Source organism: Natator depressus, chromosome 7 (assembly GCF_965152275.1).
Source record: "Natator depressus isolate rNatDep1 chromosome 7, rNatDep2.hap1, whole genome shotgun sequence".
NCBI lineage: Eukaryota > Metazoa > Chordata > Testudines > Cheloniidae > Natator > Natator depressus.
The window spans coordinates 76857089-76884127 of record NC_134240.1 but is presented as its reverse complement, the minus strand read 5'-3'; the positions used below and the strand labels follow the sequence as shown (position 1 = coordinate 76884127).

Below are 27039 nucleotides of genomic sequence, written 5' to 3'. Positions count from 1 at the left end.
TGCAGATCTCAGATATTACAGTGCAAGTACAGTTTAAAAAAACAGATAAACTAACAGACTGTTTCTCAAAGTATGGGACACACCTTCCCTGGTGGGTCAAGAAGAACTACCCAAAGGGGTACAAACAGACCTCTCAGTTGTCCTCCAGTGTTTCAGCTTTCATTTCTTCAAAAAAGTTAAGTTACTAACTGTTATGGTTGGGCAGAAAACTTTCCAAATATGAAGCAACTGTAGCTGATACCTGAGTCTGCAGAAAGTCTGAAACAATGACTCTGAGGTATGAATTGCCCCATTCATTTCAACGGGTGCTAATTCAGATGCTAATGAAATACTTGCAGTGTCAACATTGTTAACTATTTCACTGCTCATCAAAGCATGTAAGACAGAAGTATCATATTACAAATATCAACTGCAGCATTTCCCAAGTTGTATGTGTGAACTCTCTGTGTTGAGCAGGGGCAGGCAAACTTTTTGGCCCGAGGGCCACACTAGGTTTCCAAAATTATATGGAGGGCCGGTTAGGAAAGGCTGTGCCTCCCCAGACAGCTAGGCATGGCCCAGCCCCCACCCCCTATCCGACCCCCCCGCATCTCGCCCCCGACAGCCCCCCCCGGGACTCCTGCCCCATCCAACCCTGCCGTCCCCTGTCCCCTGATGGCCCTCCGACCTCTGCCCCATCCAACCACCCCTTCTCCCTGACCTCCCCCGGAACTCCTGCCTCTGACTGCTCTCCGCTGACCCATCCAACCCCCCCCTCCTTCCTGACTGCAACGCCCCAGGACCCCTGACCGCCCCGACCCCTATTCACACCCCCACCCCCTGACCACCACCCCGAACTCCCCTGCCCTCTATCCAACCCCCGCTGCTCCCTGCCCCCTTACTGTGCTGCCTGGAGCACCAGTGGCTGGCAGCGCTACAGCCACGCCGCCCAGAGCACCAGGAGAGGCAGCTGTGCCGCCGGCTGGAGCCAGCCACGCTACCGTGCAGCACAGAGCACCCGGTCAGGCTGGGCTCTGCAGCTGTGCTGCCCGGCAAGAGCTCGCCGCCCCACCGCCCAAAGCATTGCGCCGGTGGTGCAGTGAGCTGAGGCTGCGGGGGAGCGGGGACAGCAGGGGAGGGGCTGAGGGCTAGCCTCCCGGGCCAGGAGCTCCGGGGCCGGGCAAGAGGGTCCCGTGGGCCGTAGTTTGCCCACCTTTGGTGTAGAGACTGCTATGGGGAAAACGTAAGGGCTGGCGGTCAGAACAAGGCCCTTACATTTTATTGCTCATATTTTACTTTTTTATTACCTTTTGTTTTGAGCTTTTAAATATGTCACAAATTGTTTTTCTTGTAACCCTTATGAAAAATCCCTAATGCAACGTCATGAACATTACAGAAACGGAGCCTCTTGTTTACCCAGGACAATGGACGCTGTCAATCATGCATTTTGTGCGAAAGCAAAAGAAACCCCAAACCCTTTGTGTGAAAACCGCATCTGCGTTATTACTAATATCCTAGAACACACTGTGAAAAAGAATATTGCTTTGCAGAAAAGTAGCCATTTCCGATTGTTTCGTGTACCAATGATAAAAGATCCAGATCCTGAAGTGAGGTGTGAGAAGTGTCAAGTTGTGTAGGTTGGGGAGGAAAGGCTCAGTCTGAACCAGATACTGTTCATAACACACTCAGACTGAGCTTCTTTCTGTTATCACCCAAAGTAACTGCATTAAAGAAAAAAAGTAATGACCAAAATAACAACCATTCGTAAGCTTTGTACAGTTCGAGTCATCTACATAGTAACAGCCCCACAATGGGAAAACATTAATGCTTTTTATATTGGTAATCATCATCTGTAACATGAGCAATTAAGAACAGTCCTAATGGACTATGGCCAAGAGCCTGGTACTAATATTAAAAACTGACAGAGATGAATAGGTTTGGAAGCAAAACTAGGCTGACAAAGGCATTTTTATGAAGTGCTTGGGCCTATTTGATTTAAACCAATCAGAGGCAGGTTCAGACCAGTCAGGCCTACAGTGACAATAATGCATTCATTGGCATTATATGATTCCTGCAAGGCTTTAAATAAAAACATCCATTGATTCTATTCAGCAACCTGCACTTTCATTCTGACACTCATTAATAAACCAAAAGTAGCCTAACTAATACACAAATAACACGTACGGAAACACTGGCAATCTTGCCTTGTTTTAAAATGAAAACATTTACTGGAAACATGAAGCATGTTACATGAAAAATGAATCACTTGATAATGCATACTAAATCGTTCTTCCTCTTCCAGAAAAACAAAGCAGACAGACTCAGTGTTAAAAGCAAGCTATCTTAGTCACAGTGATTACTATGTGCAATGCTGAGGTAACAGCATTAGAGGTCTGTTCATTCCAAGCTGTTGGCTACACACACACTGTCAAAGTTCTGTGAGCTGGCACCCAGGCACCCTAATCCAGACTAAATTCTGCAGCTGTCACCCCTCATAATGCTGACTTTAGATGAGGTGATATCGTCCCGAATGCCATTGGGTTTCAGGTGATGTCTTGGCCCCCTGCCTATGCATTGTTAGTTTTAAGCACCTACTGAAAGACAACTCTCTTCGTCACAGTGATCAGAAGATTCAGCTCATCTCTCTGGAACAGTGGTGGGCAACCTGTGGCCCGCGGGCTGCATGTGGCCCATCAGGGTAATGTGATTGCGGGCCGTGAGACATTTTGCTGACATTGAGCGTCCGCAGGCACGGCCCCCCGCGCTGCCCAGTGGCCGCGGTTCACCATTCCTGGCCAATGGGATCTGTGGGAAGCGGCGCCCAGCATGTTCCGGCAGCCCGCAGCTCCCATTGGTCAGGAACAGCGAACCACGGCCACTGGGAGCTGTGGGGGGCCGTGCCTGCGGACGCTCAACGTCAGCAAAATGTCTCGCAGCCCGCAATCAGATTGCCCTGATGGGCTGCATGCAGCCCACGGGAGGCTGGTTGCTCACCACTGCTCTAGAACCAGTTCAGAACTTTCTGAAACTCCACCCAGCAGGAGGGAAGACTTCCTGAGAACACCTGGGAGCAGGCCTCCGGCCTGGATAGACAAACTCATGTTAGCTCTGCTGTTGCTAGAGTGCTCAAAATAACAGGGTAATGTCATACACAGCTTGGATTAGCCACCTGAGTCCAAGCCCATCCCACCCCGTTCCCAAGCTTAGGTTGTTAGCCAGCTCTGCCGCCCAAGTAACAGCATCCACACTGCTGTATTTAGTGCAATAGCTTGACAAGAGCTAGGGCAAGTCTGTCCCCCCAGGCTGGGAGACATGCTCCCAGCTGCAGTGCAGAAATAACCCTCCCCAGCATCAAGAAAGCAGTGTAATACCAGAACAATGGGGGGCAAGTACTATTTCACTCTGAGGCTTACTAATGCTGTCACTCAAAGGTCATTCAAACCCAAGCATTTTCAATATTTTAAAGCCAGTGTGTAAACTACTACTAACTTTTTCATCTTAGGAAAAACTAGCTAAGGCAACATGACTGTCAGTGATCTCCAGTTTTAAAGAAGAACTGCAAGGCTAAGCCAAACAACAGTAGTATCAGAGAAGTCAGGGAATCATGCAGTCTGTCTCCAGTAAACAGGGAAAGGCCAGCAGACTTCAGAAAGGAAAAGTAAATTGTAAAGTAGTTCATTTTTCTGCTGAATGTCCCACACAGCCTGAATAGTGGGGTCATTCAGTGCCTACTTCCAGGCTTAACTCAATTTCCACTTATCTTTGCAGCTCACCTTTAATTTAAAAAGCATACATGTGTCCTGAATCAGAAATTCTGATCTATTTCTGTAGTGCAGCACTAGTTTTAGATTAAATGTCATCAGAGCATTTTGGCTATAAATGAGCGTTACATTTTCAGCTGCTGTAGTCAGAATTACCAATTGAAACAAATCAAGGCAACTTTATTTGTCTTTTTCAGCATGAATACTCTTTTCCTGTGGTGGAAAAAGTAGCTAATACTCTAAATCCAGAGATTAGTCCGGGCCTTCTCTTTTCGGATCAAGATTTGGTAAAGGATAGAATATGAGTTTCATGCTTGAGGCTAAATGAAGATTAGGCTTCAGATTTAATGGTGCCAAATCTGACAAGATTTCAACACCAAATGCCATCTTTTGATGGCATGCACATGAATTAGAAAATAGGCTTTTTCTGGTTTCAGGTCTAACCCAGAACCACAACTATAAGAAAGAATTTGAATTCGGGCATTCAAATCCAAGCCACCTGAAATATGAAGGAGTTTGGACCGCAGGAGTTCTACCTAAGGCCTATCTCAATGATAAACCAAAAAAAAGTCTTTTCTTCAAATAACTCATTGAGATGTCTGCGGGGGAAGTGTATTTGTCCTTTGGTAGCCTAGTGAATGCTTGCGAATCCAAGGAGTGTCACGAATCTAGTTCACGTTGCTATTAGTGCGCTGGGTTGGAGGTACATAAGGACAGATTCAGACTGACATATTTTGCAGCATAGCCTCATTGAAGTGCTCAAGATGGCACATGAAAAGCATTTCTATATATCAAGAGCAGAATGTATGGTTTCATATGCAAAATAATAAACCACTAACATGATAGGGGAAGGAAAGAAAGGGATATTCCTGGCCCCACATTTGTGTCTGGCTCATTCATCTCTCCACGACGACAATGAAGTCTCTCTTAGCAAGCCTCTCCTTTCCACTTTTACAATTTCATTCTAAAGCCCAGTAGAGGCCTCTATGTCTTCTGGGCCCAGCCCAACTGTAATGTTTAAATCTCATGTGCTTCTCGGGATTCCCTGTTAAATAAACAATATGCTATAAAATACATCTGGTGAGGGGAGTCCCGGCCTGCTGGATTTGAACAGATCAGCTGGCCCAGGCACAACAGAAAGACAAGGGGCCTGTTGAGGGTGCAGTGATGGAGAGGCAGAGTCTAATGTCAGTTCTGATTAGCACACAATCTGATCAGTCAACTATGCATACAAAACATTTGTTCATTCCCCTTTCATGTTAGTGGTTTATTATTTTACACATGCAACCCCAGAGTATATTCTTCTCTTGATGCATAGAGATTTACTCATGTGACTTCTTGGGCACTCAGATGAGGTTACACTACAAAGTGTGTCAACTGGAATTTGCCCCTGTGCACTGATAGCCAAGCAAAACATCTTACCCTGTTGATCCTGTCTGTTTGGGTTGGACTCCAGAAAGTTTCTAACTTTTGTGATGGCTGTGAAGTAGCTTCTTCATAATGGACCAAAGGGCCTTATGTTGAGGGTACTGATGTTGGAATTTAAGATTAGCAATTCCCCACATCAGTTATGTTATTGTATCCAGCAATATGTCCAATATCGAATGCTCTACAGTAAAGTGCAGAACTCATGCTGCATATAGCTTAATTGTGCAATGCTCTGCATGGGCAAAAACAAATGCTTTCCTCCTGACCTCCACAGGCAGCCACTTCATAACCTGGAACATGAGGTCAGATTTCCCTTATTTGAACTTGAATACACACACACACTTGATTAATAGTAACTGTATAAAAAAGAATGCCTTTCAAAAAATTCCAACAGTATTTTATTTAATGTGTGTTGGCTTCCTAAGCCCTGGAAGTTATCATCTACATTGGAAGAACAAGAAATCTGCAATTCTAACCAGCAACACTGGCTGCAAAGAAAAACAGAGTGTTGGCAGCAGCTTCTATGCAAGGAAGAGAGAAGAAAGTACCGAGGAATAGAAATGCAATGCTTTGCATGACCTGCAATATTAACAGCATCCAACAGCGGGCCACCCCATTATTTTGGATCTTGACAACTCGCCTAATTTGTATTCCTGAAAATTTCTGAATACAAATGGTAGACTCAATTAGTTGTCATTTAGTATTTTCTCTCTAATGTGTTTTGTTCAATTTTGCAGCTTCTCTACTAGAAATGCTATGGTAAAATGTAGGTATGAAGCAAAAAGCAATCAGATGTGTGTGTTGTTTGTTTTGCCATTGGAGACACACACACTCTGGTTTAAATTACAGTGGATTATAGGACTACATTGTTGGAAGAATATTTACTATGCCTTTAAGAGAGCTCTCTTTCTCTCTCTCTCTCTCTCTCTAATTCTTTACAGAATGCTTTGAAGGCTCTCCAGATTAATTTTTTCTTTATTAAACAAGCATTTCATATTAGTTATCTTACCTTTCATAATGTCTGCGAGTACATGTAGCAGCACTTGTGCTTCCAGGGTTACCACCTAATTCATCATAAATATGTTTCCATTGTCGACGGGCTGTTATCTGTAAAAATGGCAATGGAAAATTTAATCTTGCATCTTTACAGATTCTACAGCATTTGAGTTCACAGCAACAAATGCATGTATGGTACTTTCAGAACAGCATGAAATACAAATACCATAAAAACCCTTGCAGAATGTATAGTGTTCCTATGCTTTTTTGGTAAGATTACATTATATTAATCTGTTTTCTTTTTTCTAAAATGGAGTTTTACCACTAGTTCATTGTCAAATCACTAGCAATTCAGTCTTGCAATAAAGAATCTCAATCAATATAGGGTCATTACCATCAGAAGTTATGCAGACAAATCCCGTGGTACATTATGAAAATGAACCTAGAACTAACCACAAATAATGATTATGTAGTTATTTTAACTGAATTAGAGAAAATAAATCTGTTGCAAAATCCAAATCCACCACAGACTCCCTAAATCCACAAAAGCATAGGCTGTAACTCTATACGTTACAAGCTGTTTATTTTTATCCATTTATGTCAGTAAAATATATAGATCAAATGGTAATGAAATCTTAACTTACTCCAGTATTAATATTTGAGCTATGTATTTTATTGGACTAAGTCGAAGAAAATAAACATCTTGTAACATATTGAGTTGCATTCCATGGTTTTGTTTTTTTTACAAAAATTAGGATTCTGCAGAATAACAGATGGAAGACCTGGCAAAAGAATTGTTTCTGAATACCACCTCGTTATTTTATATATTCTGCTATATTTAAACCAGGAAGAAAAACAGGAATAGGACAAACATAACAGATCACTCTCTTCTCCATGCAGCTCATAAAGAGGGCCAGTGGGAAATTGTGGGGAAAAGATTGAGACAATTGTGGGGGAATTTTGTCATTTGCTTTGGAATGCTGTGGAGCTTAATATATTCAGACCCAGAGGCTTCTTCAAAGTTACCCACAGAGCTGTCAATAGAGTTCACTTAGGAGCTAAAGACGGCAATCAGAAGAAAACAAATATCATAACTTGCAATCTGGGGCCTATAATTTTAATCTAAAGAAGAAGAGATTAGTATGGTGGTTAAATATTACAGGCGAAATGGTGCCTTCTTCTGCTTTGCATAAAAGGAGATCCTTCCTTTGCAGAAAATATGCTCTGAAAACAAAAGGATAGCCGGAGATATGTTATTTGGTAATGTAATAATTTCTGTGAAGGTTTCTGACGTTTATCATTTGTCTCGTTCTCATTAGAAATAACCGTCACCTACTTCTAGCTGCAGGTAAAATTAAAATGCTACGATACTTTATTCATCAGTAGCTTGAGCTTGTCACAGAAACTTCTGTGAAAGTATTTAATGCATATATTGGGGAAAATTCAATATTTAGCTGCAATCTTCATCCAACCTTTTTGTTTTACATAAAGAAATGACTGCATTCACTCTTTTCATTTCCTTCTTCCTTAACCCCCACAAAGCCTGCAAGCAAGAGGGGAATAAGATGTGATATATCGCAATTAAGGGACAAATTTTGGTTAAATGGATGATTTAAATAGGAGTCAAACCCTCCACTGAGGTCACAGTTTGGTCCCAAGTGTATTTCGTTCAGTTTCTTACATCACCTCACCACCGTAGTATCTATTTATCACTACTGTCTATCATCACCATGGGGCTAAACTCACAGCTCAAAAAAGCTGAAGTCACAAGTTTAACCCCGTAGTGATGCAAGCATGTGAGCATGAATGGATTCTTCTTCCGCAATTAACTGTTTGTTAAGGGCTTGCTCTTACTTCTGGTGAACTCAACAGGAGTTTTGCCACTGGCTTCAATAAGAGCAGGATCTGACTCGACGGGGCAAATGCTTGGCTCTGATAAAGCTGTTTTGCACCACTTGAAGAGCACAAAACCACCTTAAACCCAGCCAAGCTGCTAGCTCTGGATTTTCCTGCTATAGAAGCATCTCTGGATAGTGTTGCTGGCCATTTCTAGTTCCCGAAGCATAGGAGTGTGCTGTGGACAAGTTGGAGGAAGGTGATCCCTGTGTACTACAGTGGCATGATGGGGGTTGTTGCAGGGGGCTGTAAATTAGAGCAGCCCATAGGCCTCCAGCAGCCCCAGGGATTAGTGGAATGCAAAGGTGTATAAAACCACCATTGACCCCATCTTGTGTCCTGAGCCAAGCACAGCTCAGCTGAATCAAAGGATTGGGGTGTGTCTGTGGGGGGGGCAATGCTTGTTTGGCTGAGAATATTTATACTATTTATAAGTTATAAGTTAAAGCAGAAGGTAAGAGTGAGCAACAAAAAGATTACAGCTTCCATTTTCAAACGTGCCTAAGTGACTTAGAAGCCTAAGTTCCATTTTCAAAAGTGATTTGAGCACTTAGGAGCATAAGTCTCATCTGAAGGCAATGGTAATTAAGCCCCTAAATCACTTTATCACCTTTGAAAATTTAACCCTAAAACTGAAATGTAACAATTTCTTTAAAGTAGTAGAATATGCTTTATAGATTTCTGTCTCATCTATACTAATACAAATATTATTATTTACAAAACGTGGTCATTAAATTATTTATTTCTACTACAAATTCAACCTGCTGTAAAGGTCAGTACGCCACTGAAATCAATGGGGTTGTGCCTTCTTATGTCAGGGCTAAATTTAACGTGCTGATGTAGTGAACACAGCATGGCACCGAGTACCTCTTGTGCTTGAAAAGTCCAGTTGTTATGATTAATACATTTCAAAAAGGCCCAAAAATGTGATTATAATTTCCTTACCCAACCTGAACAAAATACTAGATTGTGAAAACTTTACCAAACAGAAGCTATAGCTACTGTCATTCAGGGTATGATCATTCAAATTTAACATTAATATTGTCCAGGTCAACATCAAAGCTTCCTTTGGTCCTTCTTTAATTGAAGTCACTAGCATCTGCCTTCAGTGACGGACATCCTAGTGTAACATGGGAAAGGCGCTGTTTGGTAATGGTTTTTCCACTGTCGTTATCCAGCTGCAGTATATACTACACAATGATTAGTCAAGCTAGGTCAATACAAATAGTGTCCTGACTTGGAAAAAATGTTAAATGTATTCTTGACGAAGGGCATATCTACATTAGGGCATTAGTTAAAGCATATTAAACCCATGTGGATGCTCTCATTCTGAAGGGAAGTGGGAACAGTGTTTGAAGGGGATTCTCTAAAGCTAACTCAGGCTGCTAGATGAGAGTGTCCACATGGGGTTTGATGGGCTTTAACTCGAGCATTAAATTCACTCCTTTCATTAATTTGGTTTAACTTTCCTGAGTGCCATTTGTACAGACCTGCTTTAATACTGAATGCTTCAAAGGCTGAAACTACCCTGCTGGGTGAAATTTCTTGTTTGTCCATTGTCTATGCTTCTGTCAGTGCTCTTGATAAACTTTGCTCCTAAAGCCAGAATGCTTGGAATACCCAAATCCCCACTACATTTCAAGGAAGTTGCATCACATGTCACCCTCACCTTCACCTGCAGTGGCTTTTCTCACCAGTGCTGTATTTAGTTCCAAAGTGCTTTTCAGAACTCTCCAGACATTTGCTCCATTCTACCATTCCAAGCTCATTTACAACCATGTGGCTCCATTCATTATAATGTGCCTTTACGTAGTTAAGTTAAAAAACTAATTTTCAAAACACATTCTGTGTCCTCTTTTTGGATGCTTGAGTTTCTTACATAAATGGCCTGATATATGCATGCAAGGTTGTGCATGTGCAAAGATGTAAGCGTGTCCTGAAAGGTACTGAGCACTGTTGTGTGTGGCTGTATACCTTCCATGCTGAGCACCTTACAGGACTGAACACATAGAGGGCTACTTTTCAGGCACTTCAGACCTAATCTCTGTGGTAATCATAGAAAATATTTTAGGGTTTAAATCCTAGGGCGGTAAAGAAAATGAACTCTCTGCAGTTTCCTACCTGCAATACCTACTGTTAGCTACCTAACACAAAGGCAGTACGTTTGGCATACACTCACTATGAAACATACTAAAATAATAGGAGTACTTGTGGCACCTTAGAGACTAACAAATTTATTTGAGCATAAGCTTTCATGGGCTAATAATAATAATGTTAGTTCCTGTGCGCCATTCCAGGACCTCTAGCTTTTCAAAACTCCATGACATAATTCTTGGCCAACAGAATTTAAAATTAAACAAGAGATGGGTCTATGCAGATGCGTGAAGTCAGATTCAGATATCATAAAAACAAAGGCAAGCAATGATCAGTTACACATTACTATGTCAGCCATAGGCTGACAAAATTAAAAGCAATAACATTATAAATAAAAGGAGAGGACTGCTTATAGAAAAGCTTTTAACTGATGCTTTGGCTTTAAAACATTTTAAAAGTCTTTTGCACAATAATCCCCATCACCAGCTCTCGCTCTCTCACAAAGTTTAGCATTTGTTTATTTCATGCTGCATACCTAACAATGATTTAACGGCCATGATGCTGACCCCATGTTTGTATGGCACCTTTCCTCCAAGCAGTATCTCAAAGCCCCTTAGACACTGATTTTGCACAAAACATGTACATATATGTATGGCTTTGCATCCCACTGCTGTATAGGCCTCTTTGGGATGAAAGGTGGCAATGGTTTAATAGCACGTAGCAATACTACGCGACAGTTAGGGCACAGAGTAAAGAAGAGTATCACAACTAATTCAGGACAGATTAATTAATGGGAGGGATAGCTCAGTTGTTTGAGCATTGGCCTGCTAAACCCAGGGTTGTGAGCTCAATCCTTGAGGGGGCCATTTAGGGATCTGGGGCAAAAATTGGGGATTGGTCCTGCTTTGAGCAGGGGGTTAGACTAGATGACCTCCTGAGGTCCTTTCCAACCCTGATATTTTCTATGATTCTGTGAAATTATGTACACTGGATTTTAGCCAGAATACTGGTGATTGATGCCTTAGGATCTTGGGTAACATTGTCAGAAGCTCCGAGGCTACTTAGACTAAGTCCCATTTGAAAAAGCAATTTAGGTGCCCACATCCCATCTGTATGTTAGTACATCCAGCCCCATGGTGTCTCCTTTAAATATGCTGATGTATTGCTCTAATGCTGACTCAGAGGGAAAGGTGTCACTTCCTGATTCACCAAAAATAGCTCCTTCAGCACTTCAATTTCCCTGGAAGTCTCCCATCTATGAACTGCTCCAGCCTGACCCTGATTAGCTTAGGAAGAGTGACAAGATCACAGTCCAAGGCAGTACAGCTACAGTGGCATTTAATTCAATAGAAACTGAATCATTTTATCTTTCTCTCAGGATGGGCTATTACCAGCAGGAGAGTGAGCTTGTGTGTGTGGGGGGGGAGGGCAGAGGGTGAGAAAACCTGGATTTGTGCTGGAAATGGCCCAACTTGATGATCACTTTAGATAAGCTACTACCAGCAGGAGAGTGGGGTGGGAGGAGGTATTGTTTCATGGTCTCTGTGTATATAATGTCTTCTGCAGTTTCCACAGTATGCATCCGATGAAGTGAACTGTAGCTCACGAAAGCTCATGCTCAAATAAATTGGTTAGTCTCTAAGGTGCCACAAGTACTCCTTTTCTTTTTGCGAATACAGACTAACACGGCTGTTACTCTGAAACCTGTGAGGCTTTGGTTCATTTATGCTTGTAAAGTGCTTTAAGGTCCTAAGGTGGGAAGCACTATGCAAAGTACTTTGTTACAGTAAAAGCTTTGTTATTCGGCATGTTGCGGGAATGGGGGGTGCCAGTTAGTCAAAAATTCTGATTAACTAAGAGTTATACTTACCAATCAAGGGAGAGAGTTTGGGTGCGAGAAGGGGCTCAGGGCTGGGGTGCAGGAGGGGGTGTGCGGCACGTGCTCTGGGAGGGAGTTTGGGTCGGGGAGGGGGCTTGGGGCAGGGGGTTGGGGTGCAGGAGGGGTTTTGGGGTGCTAGATCCAGGTGGCACTCACCTCAGGCAGCTCCTCGCAAGCAGCGACATGTCCCTCAGCTCCTAGGTGGAGTCGCAGCTAGGCAGCTGTGCGCACTGCCTCTGCCCGCAGGCTCCACCCCCACAGCTCCCATTGGCTGGACGGAGCCAGCGCTCGGGGCGGGGGCAGCGCATGGAACCACCTTGGCCATTCCCCCGCCTAGCAACAGCAGGGACATGTCGCCACTTCCGGGGAGCCAGGTAGGAATTCTGCTGGCCCCGCTCCAACCGGACTTTTAATGAGATATCAGAAATGCCAGTTTCTAGAGCTTTCTGTTTGGTAAAGTGCCAGATAAAACAGCTTTTACTGTATTACTATGGTAGATGTCAATTTCAGCAGCTAACCTAAATGCTTACTTGAAGGGAAGTGGATCCCCCATGGGTTTCAAAAGAGATGGCTCCATTTTGTGAGGAACTAGCCGAGCCTTTGTTTTTTTATTTAGCCTGTACTATGAGCCAGTGAGAGTTATATGGCACTGGTAATTCTGTGACTGATATTACAGAAATGTTCCGACCCTTCACTACAAATAAACTGAGAATCTTTAGCAGAAGCACAAACATAAACGACACATTGGGACTGATAATGACCTGATACTAGCAAAATACATGGCATTATGCTGGTTTTACACCAGCACGAGATCAGAATCAGGCTCAATGGGCTTACACTGATGTTAAGTGAATGTGAGACCCGAACCACATCAGTTAACTCCAGCCAACTGTACTATCTCTGCTTTACCAATAAATGTGTGTAACCACTTTTAGGACTCTTTAAAAGAGTTTGCATGCCGGGTTAGGCAGGATGGGGTGGGGAACATAAAATCTGTCAGCTTTAATTATTCCACCGAATGTGAGAATGTAAACTTTACAGCTATTTCAATTAAAAAGTATCTGCATATACTAGTCAATAGCAGTCAGGCAACTTGCCATTGTAAGTGCAAATGGGTAATTTTAATCACACCTATATTTGCTTTCTGTTTGCAAAATGTATGCTACCCTAAACCACGCCCATATCTATATATGTCTAAGTGTTCTTTTCTTTATGACAAGAAGACCCCTATTTCCAGGCAAAAGAAAGTTTCCAGTAGGAATGTAGCTAGCTCTTATTGCCCCCCAAGAAAAAGGTGAACAGAAGCTACTCGCAGCACAGAAAGCCATGGAGAATAATTATTTCATCCAACCTCTACTATCATTTACTCTGAAGGCTCCATTTGGCCTGATTTTCAGAATTTTTGATTTTTGAACACTCAGTGCTCCCATTGATACAGTGGAGGGGACACATGCTCAACACCATTTGGGTCATAGATTTCTTCCTGTGTGTGTGATAGTGGGATTATTTCAGGCTAGCCATTCACATCTCCAGTTTTGCCACAATCTCAAACTCACACCAGAAGTTTGGGAACATTTAAAGGTGACAAACAAAAATAAATAAATTCAAGTGGACTACATAATAATCAGAATATAGGATAGATTTAATTTAGATCTATTTATACTTTATTTAAGGACAAATTCTGCCACTCTTTAAATTGAATAGGTCCCTGCCATGCAGATAATCCTATCAGTGCCCATGGGTTATTTGCATACTAGAATACTCTGTGTGCACATTGGTGACAGAATCTGGTCCTTAATAGATTACACTATCACTAATTTGCTTGAAATTGTACACTTGGGAATGAATAGGTCTATCCATGATTCTGGAATAAATATTGCCAAACATCCCATTCTAGCCCCATGGGGCCTTTTTCATCTCTCATCAATGCACACAATAGCACAAACAATTAATTACACTTTGTTAAATTCCATGGTGGTGAGTAGGGTGTGAATGGGTCAGAAAATGAGTGAAAGTGGGTGAAAGGGACAAAACACTCTAACAGTCTCCAATTTAGTATTCAGGATTATGACTGTACTGTAGTCGCTAAGGGTTTGGACAGAGGAAGAAGTGTAGTAAGAGGAAGAGGAAGAGGTGCAGCTAAAGCAGTATCCCCCACTACATACAAAATTTAATTTATGCCCAAACCATCCTCATCTGTCCCAGAGTAAGACAGTTCTTCAGTTCTGCTGTAAGAAAGTATAAGTCTCATGATTTCAAAAAGAGTGGATCAGGCCCACTAGCTTCAATGGGAGTTATTCTAGATTATGCCAGAGCTAAATCAAATATCAGAATATCAAACTGGTGTAAAAATTATATTAATTTTGCACACCCAGTTGCAAACTACCCTACTTATGTGCTTACACATCTTTTGTGATCAGCACATACTACCATTTATGTTTCAGTTGAATAATCCCAATGAGCCTGTTCTCCTAGAAATGAGGAATGCCCTCATCATTTGAAGACATCTAATAATGAAAAAGGACAAGAGGTTTGAGAGAGGGACGTACTGCCACTAATTTCTATTGAACAGTGATACGCCTCATATTTCCCCTCAGACCCTCATTCCCCTTGCACCTTTCCATTACTGATGACAATCTCACTATTTTACCTGTCACCCAGGCTCACACTCTTGGGGTCCTAGTCAACTCCTTCCCTCCGCTCCACACGTTCAGAATTTCCCCAAATCCTGCCAGTCCACCTTGTTAAACATGCCTAAATCCATCCTTTCCTCTCTCATTCTGGTACTAAAACCGAGATTTATGTCTTGCTTATCCTACTGCAAACTCCTCCACGCTGGCCTTCCCTGCTTCTATCCTCATTTCCTGAAAGTATATCCAAAACATTGCTGTGAAAATTATCTGCCTCTCTGAGCATTCTGAACATGTCACTCTCATATTCAAATCTCTTCACTGCCTTCTCTTGAGTTCTGGATCAGGTTCAAGTTTTCAGTCCTTACCTTCAGCACATTTTACAACTTGGTGCAATTACTCATAGCTCATAATTACTGTAGAGGTATATCTATGGTAGCTATTTGTACACATATACACAGGAACATACATCTGGGTGCATTTAATAAAGATGTTACATGTAGATTAATGAAAGGAAGCTAAATTGTAAAAACCAAATCAAATATCTCTATTATGAACACTAGATACTTGGTTTCACAAAATCTCCACCACACTCGCCCCAGTATAGCGATGATATTAATTAATAGAACAATATGCTTTATTGCGTGGAAAGAAACAGTGTTTATTACATTTTGGCTCAAATCAGTTTGAGTTTCTTGATTTTGTGTCATTTCTCAACAGTATAGATACATCCCAGATTACTTCGTAAACAAAGCAAAAATAATTTCCCCCAACCAACTGCAGCAGGAACTGCACAACTTAATCAGATCATTGTGTGTAAAGAAAATATTTCCAATGACGACATCCTCCTATGTCAATTGGTTTTTATTACAGATGTCATCTCTACATGCGTATTAATGCAGCTCTTTCTTCTCATTTCAAGATTTTAATCTAAGTTTTTTGCTCTAATATTTTATTAGTTCAAAATACATGCTCTAAAATCCATGGCCATCAAATTTTCCTGTGAGCTAAAAATAAACTGCTCTTGTCAGATATGGTTAGTTGATAAAAAGTGTCAGAGACTTTTCTGAATTACTTTGATAACTTCCTGTTTATGTGGTACTGACCCTTGTCTAATAAAGGCCTTTTACACTAGCAAAAAGGAGAAGATACTGCAACATACTATCCCTTAATGGCAATACTGATTACTTTTGAAAGCCTTTAATACATTTCCCATATTAGACATGAACAGATGTCAGGGATGTTGCCAAGCGAAATTTCTTTTATGCAATCTTGGCTTGTTGTACAATAATAGCCCTTTCTCAACATGGGAAAAAATTACAGACCCAACTAATTTCCTTGACAGGGAAGAGTTACATATGTTTTCCACTTGTAGTTTTTACGACAAGTTTACAATTTTGCCAAACCTGGAACTAATTGGGACCATTTCCAAAAATGGCCCAATAAACCCACAATGTGTACAGCTATTCTAAAATGCAGTAAATGATTGTTTGCTTTTACATTTTTTTCTAACAGGGGAAAGTTAGATTGCACAATTATTCCATTTAAGTTACTTAAACACTTACTGTTTCATATCCTCCCAGTTTTTGAGCAGCTTGAAACATAGTCCAAAGGTTAACTGTTAGAGGGACAATAAGTATTTAGATAAGCATTCCATTAACCAACTTGTTTCAAAGAAATGTAAATTAAACAATTATTTTAAAGCAAAATAGAAAAAAATGTTCACAATCCCTGAAAAAGCTCTTGAGAAACAATTTATAAAAGGTATGTACATAATTTGAAGAGTGACGGTTACTCCTTATTATATCTTTTAAAAAATAACATATGAAGGAACACATTTAGATATGTCTACAGGAGTGAAAATTACATTTAGACAGAGTTACGGAGTTTATTCTACTTTTCTAATAAGAAACACAGTATAATAGCTGCATTTTACATGTTCCCATAACTCTGCCGGTAAAAACTAGCACAAAGGCTATTATTTTTTAAAAACAGTTTTAGTTATCAGCAAGAGCTTCAGCCCACGTGATATAGAGCAGCCATTCACTAAACAACAGTATCTTATATGTACTGCAGCTCAGATAAGTACCTCCATAATCAATACACTGTAGGGCCATGTGAGAATGCATTAATGGAGGGAGAATACACAGGCATGGTATTTGTCCTAGCACATCAGCACACATGTACAATAGACAGCCATAATTTGGTTGCGAGTGCTGGCAAGCTCAAAGGTGGAGACAAGATAGAATTACCACTATATTTCTTACTTCAGAGTTGTGGTGGTCCTGCCTTGCCTTTTGTGCACTATCAAGCCTTGGCAGGGCTACATGGTGGTGGTGGTAGTGGTGAGAGGGGACAGAGGAAACACCTTCAATATGGCCTAGCAAGAGCCACTCTTCTTTGCACTCCCTCCTGCATAGTGCCTCTTTCCACATGACTGCCTCCCACCTGTCCCATACTCCACAGCTGAACAGGGCCATAATGTGATGTGCTAGTTCTTTCATTTATTTATGGATTTTTAATTGATAGAAGGGTAACTGATGGTCATCCTGTATTAAAGACCTATACAGGATTTCAGCAAAACATGGTGACTCCCAGTGGCATTCATTCAAATATATCAAGCCAGAGTCAGCAATAATGCAGAAGATCAAAGAGGACAGAATTTGTTCACCCACAGGGGAATTCTCTGTTGTAGTGTACATACTGGTTTCTCCCCTCTAACCTATTTATATTCGCAATATTTACACATATCATGTCAGACAAATATAGACCCCAGTCCTGCAAACACTTACACACATGAGTAAATTTTCTCACAGGAGTACATTTACTCGCTTAAGTGCTTGCAGGACTAGGCCCATCCACTGTAACGTATGTCAAGCAACCCTATACAGTTCAGCTAAATATTATTGTATGATTCTACCACAGACCTGGGTATTTTGGAAATAATGGCCTTTCTTATCATTTGAACCTACAGTATCTCCTGGTTTGGGGTGTGTGGGATAAAATGAAAATAAAAAAGCACTCCTCCACATAAAACGTTCAGAAAGTCTCATTGTGCAATTTCAAAGCTAACAAGAGCTTAGTTTAGGCCTTGATTTAATCTGAATCAATGCATAATGCAACAAAGCTGTTCATAGTACATTAATTTTACTTCTATTTCAAGCAGCCAAAACATTGTAATCACTCAGAGTTATATACGTTTATAATGGCTGCTAGAGGTCTGTTGCAATCAGTGCCAATTGCTATTAGGTATGTAAATTGTTATGTAAAACATACAGGTTTGACATTCTTCATCAAAATAACACATGGTTTTAATCTTTGGAGATAAGTTCGAGTAAATAATATTTCAAACCATGGATTTCTCCCTTTAAAGTAATTTAAGTACCATTCAATCTATAGACAATATATACATACATACTGTATATATAATGTGTGTGTACACACACACACTTATATTTACACACACACACACACACACATATATATCTCCCAGGTACAGCTTTGTTGTAAACTCTGAAACAGCCCTACTTACTATGCAATATTTATGCTGAATTTAGTTACAACTGCATCTTCTCCACCTACAATTGCTTTACAAATTGTGTCACTAAAAACTGTACATGCCAAAGCAATTCTAAACATTGTATTCTGTGTTAAACAGATACAGTCTATTTTTATAGTCTCTGAAGTCAGTAATTTATTGCCTATAAACAAATTTTTAGGCTTAAAAATATGATCCTTTTTCTGCCTTTCTTGACCTCCTTTAAATGTCTCCCTTTAATATCTGTCTTTTCATAAAGAACATCTGGGCACAATAAATGTACGTCACATTATTAACTCAGAAGAAAGGCATTACAGACACTGCAGATTTACAAAACAGAAAACTAGAGCGTTTTCAGCATGCCTATTTCTAGTCATAATCGGTGGATTTAAACCTATAAATATCCTGCAGCAACTGCCCCAGAAGGAAGAGATGCAAATCTAGAAGTAAGAGACAGTAAAATGTCTGGACTGGAAAATGTGTAAATATAAACACAGTCACAAAACCAAAAAGGTTTTAAAATAGTCTCAGTGTTTGCATGTTTTCTACAAAAAAGCCAAACAGTTCTAAAACATCAACAAAATTTGATAAAAATTATACTTACTCTGCTTAAAACCTAAATAGGGTATTCGTTCAATGGGTGTTTTCCTTTCTTTCATGTATTTATAAAGTGCCACAAGGAAAGCCTGCTCATCAGCTCTGCACTCTTCACCTACAGCAACCTTTGATTTATCTTCACTTGAGCCTTTTTTACAGTTGTTGTTGTTACTTTTGGATTTGGGCAAAGCTGACTTAGCCTCACATTTTACCTGGAAAACAAAAAGATGTCATATCAGATCTGGGTAATTGGCTGACCTTTAATTTGCATTTAAAAGATGAACAAAAAACTGCCCCCACACCCTCGCCTAACAAGTGTGTTTTTTAATATGAAGGCCAAACCACACAACTGAGTTGAGGGTGGTAGGGGGAAGCTATTTATAGAGCTATTACCTTGCTCTGAATCTTATTCACAACATTTTAAAATGGCCACACATTTAAAAAACTGTTGTAACCCAACAGCAATGTTCTCTCCAGATCTGTATTTTTATTACCCACCATCACTATTCCACGGAGAGCTCCCAGCCCTCACATACACTCAAACAGCAGCAAGATGAATAACCACCCTCCTTTAGGGCTTGATGCTGTGCGCTCCTGGGAGATAGTGAGCACCCTTAACTCTTACGGATTTCAATGGGAGGTGCGGGTCTCAGGACTGCCCAGGCATGCTTAGCACCTGACAGCATCATGCTCATAAAGGCCACAACTTTTTTTCTGGCCCATCAAAATATAGGCCAAATCCGACGGGCCTTATCCAGTCAAAAGTCCCATTCCCAGCAATGGCAGCTCTGTATGATTTTGGACCTAAGGCAACAAGGCTTAAGCATGTGCTCAGAACTGAATACTTTGTTGAATCAGGGGACCATTTAATGTGAGCCATTTTCTCCCTTTTCCCATGTATACCATCAGTAGCCTCCAGATACACAATTCCCCAAACTGCTCATTTGCCTGCTGACCCAGCCAACGATATTAGTGTGCCAATAAGGGAGTAAACAATATGGAACCATGTTAATTCTCCAGTATTGGAAACAAGGAAAACAAGGGAAGAAGTAGACTAATCCTGCAGTCCTTATGCAGATACAATACTGCCGCCGATAAATTAAATTTCAATCCTCTAATAGTTTATGTATCTCGATAATGAAGAGTACAAGGAACATTAAAAACTATTTTTGGAAGTTAGCCAACCTGGTTATTTTATAATGTGTGATCAATACTTTTACAGTGAATACTAGTAATAAAAATATAGTCTGCTAGAGGGGATGATGATGGTTACATGATTTATTTTGGAAACAAACTGTTCCTTCTACGTAGGTACGCATTACAAGAGACTTTCCGATGTTTCCATAACCCGGGTGGAAATCTTCCTTGTGTCTTCAGAAAGGGAAAAGGGATACTGTAAACAAATTATTTCATTTCAGTGCCTGGAGGGAACAGCATGGACTAGTACAGGGATCGGCAACCTTTGGCACTCAGCCCTCCAGGGAAAGCTGCTGGCGGGCTGGGCCGGTTTGTTTACCTGCAGCAGCCGCAGGTTCAGCCGATTGCAGCTCCCACTTGCCGCGGTTCACCGTCCCAGGTGAATGGGGGCTGCGGGAAGGGCGGCCAGCACATCCCTCGGCCCGCGTCCCTTGCCACAGCCCCCATTGGCCTGGGACAGCAAACCACAGCCAGTGGGAGCTGCGATTGGCTGAACCAGCGGATGCTGCAGGTAAACAAACTGGCCCGGCCCGCCAGCGGCTTTCCCTGGCGGGCCACAGGCCAGAGGTTGCCAATATCTGGACTAGTAGCACAAACACTGGACTGAGAGTCAGGAACCCTTGGATTTTAATGATCGACTGGCACTGATTCACTCTGTTGCTGTGAGTTGCCAGGGCTAGGTTATTTAATCTTATTGTGACTCAGTTTCCCCACCTGTAAAATGGGAAATTTACACACATGTCTGTGTTTTGGGAATAAGTGCTTTGAAGCTGAAGAGTATTAGGCAAGTACCATGTAGAAATAGAAAATAAACCAGAGAAGGGTCAAATTATCAAATGTTTTACTTATGTCAAAAGAAGTTATCCTACCAACACTTCTGCATTTTTCTACCATTTTTTAAAAAGCACAGGCAGGTCTCTTTTCCAAAGCATTAAAACAATGATTGAGGTCAGGATGCTTCCTTCTTCTTATATGGGCTGAGGAAGGAATTGGTGGCAGGTTCCCTACATGGTCCCTGTCTTCTTGAAGAAACATCTCTGTGGGATGTTTTCAATGGAATAGCCTTTTGGAGCCGTACGTCTCCACAACAAAGAATCACTGGGATTAGAAAATGGGGTTTCCCTTAGAAGATTTATTTATTTATTTTATCCATCCATCCATCCATCTAGGTGCTTTCCCAGTATTCCTCAATATTATCTGGTCTGATGTTAGGAAGAAATATTCTTCCTATGATGCAATATATTGTGTTTTGCCTTTTAGTCATATTTACTTGATGAGACTTCTGTAAAGATCAAAGCCCCATTGAGAGCACAGTGAAACTAATGGAAGTCTTTTCAATAACTTCAATGGGCTTTAGATCATGCCCTTATTTTTTTTGTTTGGAACGCAAATCCCTTGGGTCTTTTTTACTCTGGTTACCTGGAAAATTATTTAAAGGCATCCCCATACAAATTTTATATTATATTATCATTATCAGTGCTATGCAGAGGGCTAAGTTAGACCTTCCAGTATAATAATTTCAATAATTTCCACGTTTTTTAAATTGAGCCATACATTTGTTGCAGGATAAAACTTGGAATAAACATTCCCAGACTGGGAGCATTTTTCATTTTCAAAACACGCTTGCTAGAAAAAAGTCCATCGGCCCATTTTCAATATGTTTTATTTTAAAATAGGGTGATACAAGCAAGCAATGATGGCTTACACATAAATTATAAGTCAGAAGAAGACTTATTCACACAAAAGCAAATTAATGGTAAGGGAAGTTATTCTCTAGTAGACATGAGGGAATAAAGAAAATAGGATGAAAAAAAGAAATTGGAAGTGGGGAATCTTTACGTAATACACAGCTTCCTCCACCTCACTACACAGAGCCAGGAGGTCAGTGTCTGCAGAACTCAAAGGAGCCAAAAATGCCAAGGAAGGGCACATAAGCAGTCTCAGATTTGATGATCCCTTGAGAAAAGCTGCAGTGTTTCATACTCTCAGTGTTCCAGGCATAAGCCTAGTTTCTGGAACGTCACCTCTATGTGACAGGCAATATGAATTAATGATCATTGAATAATTAGGACCTACAGAGCCAAATTCTGTTCTTGATTAAACTGGTATAAATCCAGCATAACTCCACTAACGTCAGTGGAGTTACTCCATGTTTACACTGTCATAACCAAGATCAGAAACTGACCCAAAATTCTTATCCCTCTAAAGTTCTAAAATTCTTATCCCTCTAAACCAGTGGTTTTCAACCTGTGGCCCACCGACCCATGGGGCTATGTCTAAGATTTCCAAAGTGGTCCGTATACCGCCATCCAAAATTTTTCGGGGTCCGCAAATGAAAAAAGGTTGAAAACCAGTGCTCTAAACACAATCTTGGGTCCAGTTTAATAGGAGTTTGCAAAGTGTTGGCTACTTTTTTTTTTATTTTAACTTCCCAGAGGCATAAAGAGATGGACAAAGACAACAAATGGGGGGGAGCCCTACTTGGCCACATTCTCTGCAGCATTCTGCTCAGTGGGCCTTACTGATTCTGTTATAAAACCAAAGTTCTAAATTTCTTCTGTAGGAATTTAACTTCTTTTCATTATAGCCACCCTGGATAGTCGCCCCATATCTCTTTCTGAAAAATCTGAGACATTTCCTCAAAACCACATTTATACCAGGTGAGTTGAGGTGCAATCCCCCCCACACTTACTTTGATGTATCCCCTTCACTATATTTGAGACCAGACTCCATCTGGATCCAGTAAACTGTCAGTTACTTTCCAGATCCCAGGGAAAGTTATCCCAACCCAGTTGAACCAGCTAACAGTAATTCATTTGCATGATTGATAATGGTTGGCCCTGGGAAAATCATTTAGTTTTTGAGTGTGTTCAGAGAACTCTAAACTCCTTCCCTGTTTATTCAATTTTATAGTGAAGACTGGGATTTTCAAAGAGACTTTCAATTGGAATTGGGTGCCTAATTCCCATAGGCCTCTTTGAAAAATCCCAACCCAAAATAAAGCTTGATTCCCCTGTGGCAAAAATGACAGTCCACTGCCAACAGGACGAGGCTGAGGATAGAGGAAGTGGGTATAAGGAGTGGGGAGGTTTTTCTATGATGACTCTGGAAACGTCTATCCATGTCTTTATTATATGCTCTAGCACTGGATGTGTCACTCATGGCAAGTGACAGGAGATCTTCCAATTACTGACAATGGGGACAACACTCATGGATAAAACCTTACACTCATTTTGTTCTGCCAGAGGCCACATACGCACCTCACAGTTCCCTAAAGAACCAGATTAAATTATTTTAATTAGATAATGTTGGAGATCTAAGAATAACTCTTCAGGTCTGATAGTGTGCCAGACCACTTGTGACTTTTGGAAGAGCATATGCTGGTAACATAAACTTATTTCTCAGCCCTTGCCACCCACAAGAAGTGAGAAATTGATTTCAGTATTTGCACTAGGGGATGTTGTAATGAGTACATTAATTTAGGGAACAATTTCCATGTTTAACAAATTAATCCTTCCACCTCTTGGAACTGGCAGATCAGACCATTTTAACAAATCTTATAACCCATTTTTACAGATGTTGAATAGGAACTTCTATGGCAGCACAACACCAAGAAAACAGGATGGTTTAGTTTCAGATGTGGTTAGGTTCCACTAAAAATTGTGGAAGTCTATCCAGTAAGGATGACATATGAAATATTAAAGTCTCAGGATTCTTGGGAGAGTTTAGGCCACTGTTCATAAAAGAGAGAGTTTGAGATATTTCTTCCCACCTGGGATGAAATCCTGGCTGCACTGAAGTTATACTGGAAAACTTCAGAGAGGCCAGGATTTTACCCTTTGTATCTTTCAATCCAAGGATACTCCTAGTTGGTGTAAGGTGGACAAAAAGGGCCGCACAAAGATCAAATGCAAGAGCAAGCACATTGCCTGGTGGAGGTATGGGTTTCCCAGTACAGAACTCTCAATCCCCGGACTGTTGATATAGTGCTGTAATTCAGTTTTTAAAAGGCTGCCTGAACTGGAATTTATTCAGAACTGAAACCAAATCAAATGCCTTTGTGTGTCAAGTAATAGAAAAAGTCCACACTCTTGTTTGCTCATAGTTAAGATAAACAAGCTTAATGAAAACTAGAGCCGTAATGGTTTTAAAAGCTTTTTAATCACTCAGTGACAGCTAAGAACATGAAGTTTAGCAAGTGGTTATTACTATGTGGTCTGAGCTGGTCTTGTACATAATCCTGACAGGACCAAAACCTCAATGTTCAAAATCCCAGCACTTTTCCCATGTACCTCACCTATGGGGCTCCAGCTACGAGAGAACTGACAGGCCACACTGCTTCCCTCAGAAAAAGCCGTCTTCCCTAGGAAACTGTTTGCTAATAACAGCAGTCAACAATGGGATGCCCTGCATCAGTGTAACTACTAGTTACATGTAAGTGTAGATGAGACAAAACCATTTCCAACACCATTACCAAAAACAATATTGTGATTGACACTGAAAGTGGTTTTGTCCCATCCACACTAGGAGTTAAACCATTTTCAACACTGATTTAGGTGAACCCATTGACAGCTATTGTTAGATATAGGCCAATTTCCTAGGACAGAAAAGGGAAAATCTTCAGGGGAACCCAACTTGGATCCAAATATGACATCTGTGTTACCCAAGCATCCAGCAGTAAGGGTGAGAAACTGGGTTGGTTTCAACCCTCTCCACAAAGAACACACAAAGTGCTAGATAAAGACTCAAACAGCTTGAAGTTCAATAAGCCTGTGTTTGAGCCATTCTGACTTGCTGGGAACTCATCCAGTGTAAAATATACACTCAGTCCTGCAACACATATTCATGTGACGAGTCCCAGTGAAGTCAGTGGGACTACAGGCACATGTAAGATTTTCAGCATCGGGGCTATATCATTAACACTTTTATTATTTACAATGAAATACAATTGGACAGGATAATGAATGTTACTAATGTCTGCACAGTAATGAGCACAGTATGGCTAGATAAACAGGTAGATATTTCTTCTTATATGAAATATTCTTACGTTTGACGAGTAAAAGTGTCCACATGGATAGAATAGAGATAATCAGATAAGGTGGGTTTTAGAAAATTGCTTACATACACATTGTATACAGTATAGACTATAATTACTTGAATGGTGCTTCGAAAATGCAGTCCATCATGTGCTTTGCAGTACAATGATGTAACCCACAAAGCATGGGGAATTTAGCCAAATTGGAAAATTTTCATTGCAGGCTTTGCAAATTTGTATATATCTAAAGCTATAAAGTTCTGACACAGTCCTAGCATATTTTTCAGGCTCCTGAAAGTCAAAACATCAGGATCCAGTTCCTTTTAATTGATGTCTGGGCATAACAGGGCACACAAAGGAAGGTAATGCTGACTTAAGGACACAGTTTCATCATTAACTTTGGATTTCTTTGCTGTCCTCAATTTATGCCATGATTTTAACATCACTGAAAGCTGGGGAGTGGGAGATGGTATTTAATTTACCCTCCTATGGATAATAGAGAATATAACACTTTCAATTGACCTCTTTAACCCCATAATTGCCCCAGGACATGAAGCATGTAAAACAAAAAAGAACTTGGATGGCTCTGTAGAGGTTCACTGTATTTCCCAAAGAAATATTCACAACAATGGGAATTCCTTTCAGATGCACATCCATAGAATTTGCTGAAATGTAAAACTCAAGGAGTTGGCATGGGAATTAAATCTATGCACACCTACTTGGTCAATATTTAGAGTATCATGGTGACAGAATTCGTGCTGAAATAGTTAGGAGTCTATTGGTATGTCCCTCTCTAACTTTCTGTCTTTGCATCTTACAGCTTGGCCCTGACAATTTGCTCTCAAATTTAACTTGCCATAAATGTCTTGAAGGAGCCTTTAGTGGAATTTTTTTTTAAAAGAGAAAACCAAACTCATATTTAACACACACACAGACAAAATACAAAGTAAATTAATCTACAGAAAATTACTTTTAAAATAATGTTAGCAGATGGACTGAAACCCACAAAAGCCTAAGAGTTAAATGTAAAATTACAGACTGACAGTGCAACCTTCACTAACAATGTGTAGCTATGTACCCCAGCCCATTGTATAAGAACATACACTATCCCAAGACCTCTGGAATGTCTAGGCACAACAGCATGTGTTAAAGATCCAGTCCAGACTTTTAGCTTTCATTCTGAATTTCCTTCCTTGCCTTCCTTTTAAATCAGAACCTTAACATTCCTCCTCTAACATACTTTTTTTGCTTCTTGGAAATCATTATTTAGAGGCAGCTCTCATTTCAGACTCTGTTTATCTTCAAATGTATATTTAGAATTACACTGTAATGGTGAGACTAGTTCTACTGGTTTATTTTTAATATGAAGATACTGTCACAAACTATTTTGTGTGTCACAGAATGTGAAAACTAGCACTAGATGCCATAAAAGCTTAATCACTGCCCTTTTCCCAGCAAGCCCATAGCCTTAGATTTTGAGTGATTAGGTTCTGGGTGATTATTGCTGTTAGTAACTTCTAAAGTGGAGGCAGTCTAAAGTAAAAAATACAACTTCTTGAAAAGAATCTGCACTTACTTACATGAAAAAATTATACTCTAAATTTGAGACGGTCTATTGGGAAACAAAGAGGACTACATTGTTAAAAAAAAAAGTGTAGTTAAGAGAATACTGCTAAATGATTTACCTTGGCAACAGCTTTGCTTTCAGAATTATTGTTGGAATCTTTAACACCATTGAATGAATCTCTTCTCTGTGGGCATGGCTTCTTTTTGCGTGGTCTGCCTTTAAGATTTGGCGCTGAAAATTAATTGAGAACAATTTGAGCACATTCTCTTATACAAGATTTTTAACAGCTGAAAGCATAATAAATCATTCCAATGAAATCAGTCACAGATATGTACACATCTATCTATAGGAAAGGCTCATTATGACATTCTCATCCTCTGTGGGTTACATCTTGATATACTATACATTTCTACATCATATCTCTCAAGGTGTATCTATGAAA

General features: G+C 40.5%; 1 protein-coding gene across 2 annotated transcripts in view; it reads right to left on the bottom strand.

The window, feature by feature from the left end:
• ARID5B (AT-rich interaction domain 5B) overlaps nucleotides 1-27039 on the bottom strand; it is a 147321-nt gene that overhangs the window by 18357 nt on the left and 101925 nt on the right. For both annotated transcript variants that reach the window (XM_074958845.1, XM_074958846.1), the window contains 4 exons: nucleotides 26716-26828; nucleotides 18806-19010; nucleotides 16229-16281; nucleotides 6178-6275 (listed from right to left, as the gene is read on the bottom strand). In XM_074958845.1, coding sequence (XP_074814946.1) covers nucleotides 6178-6275; nucleotides 16229-16281; nucleotides 18806-19010; nucleotides 26716-26828 — 469 coding nt within the window. The remainder of the gene's footprint in view (nucleotides 1-6177; nucleotides 6276-16228; nucleotides 16282-18805; nucleotides 19011-26715; nucleotides 26829-27039) is intronic.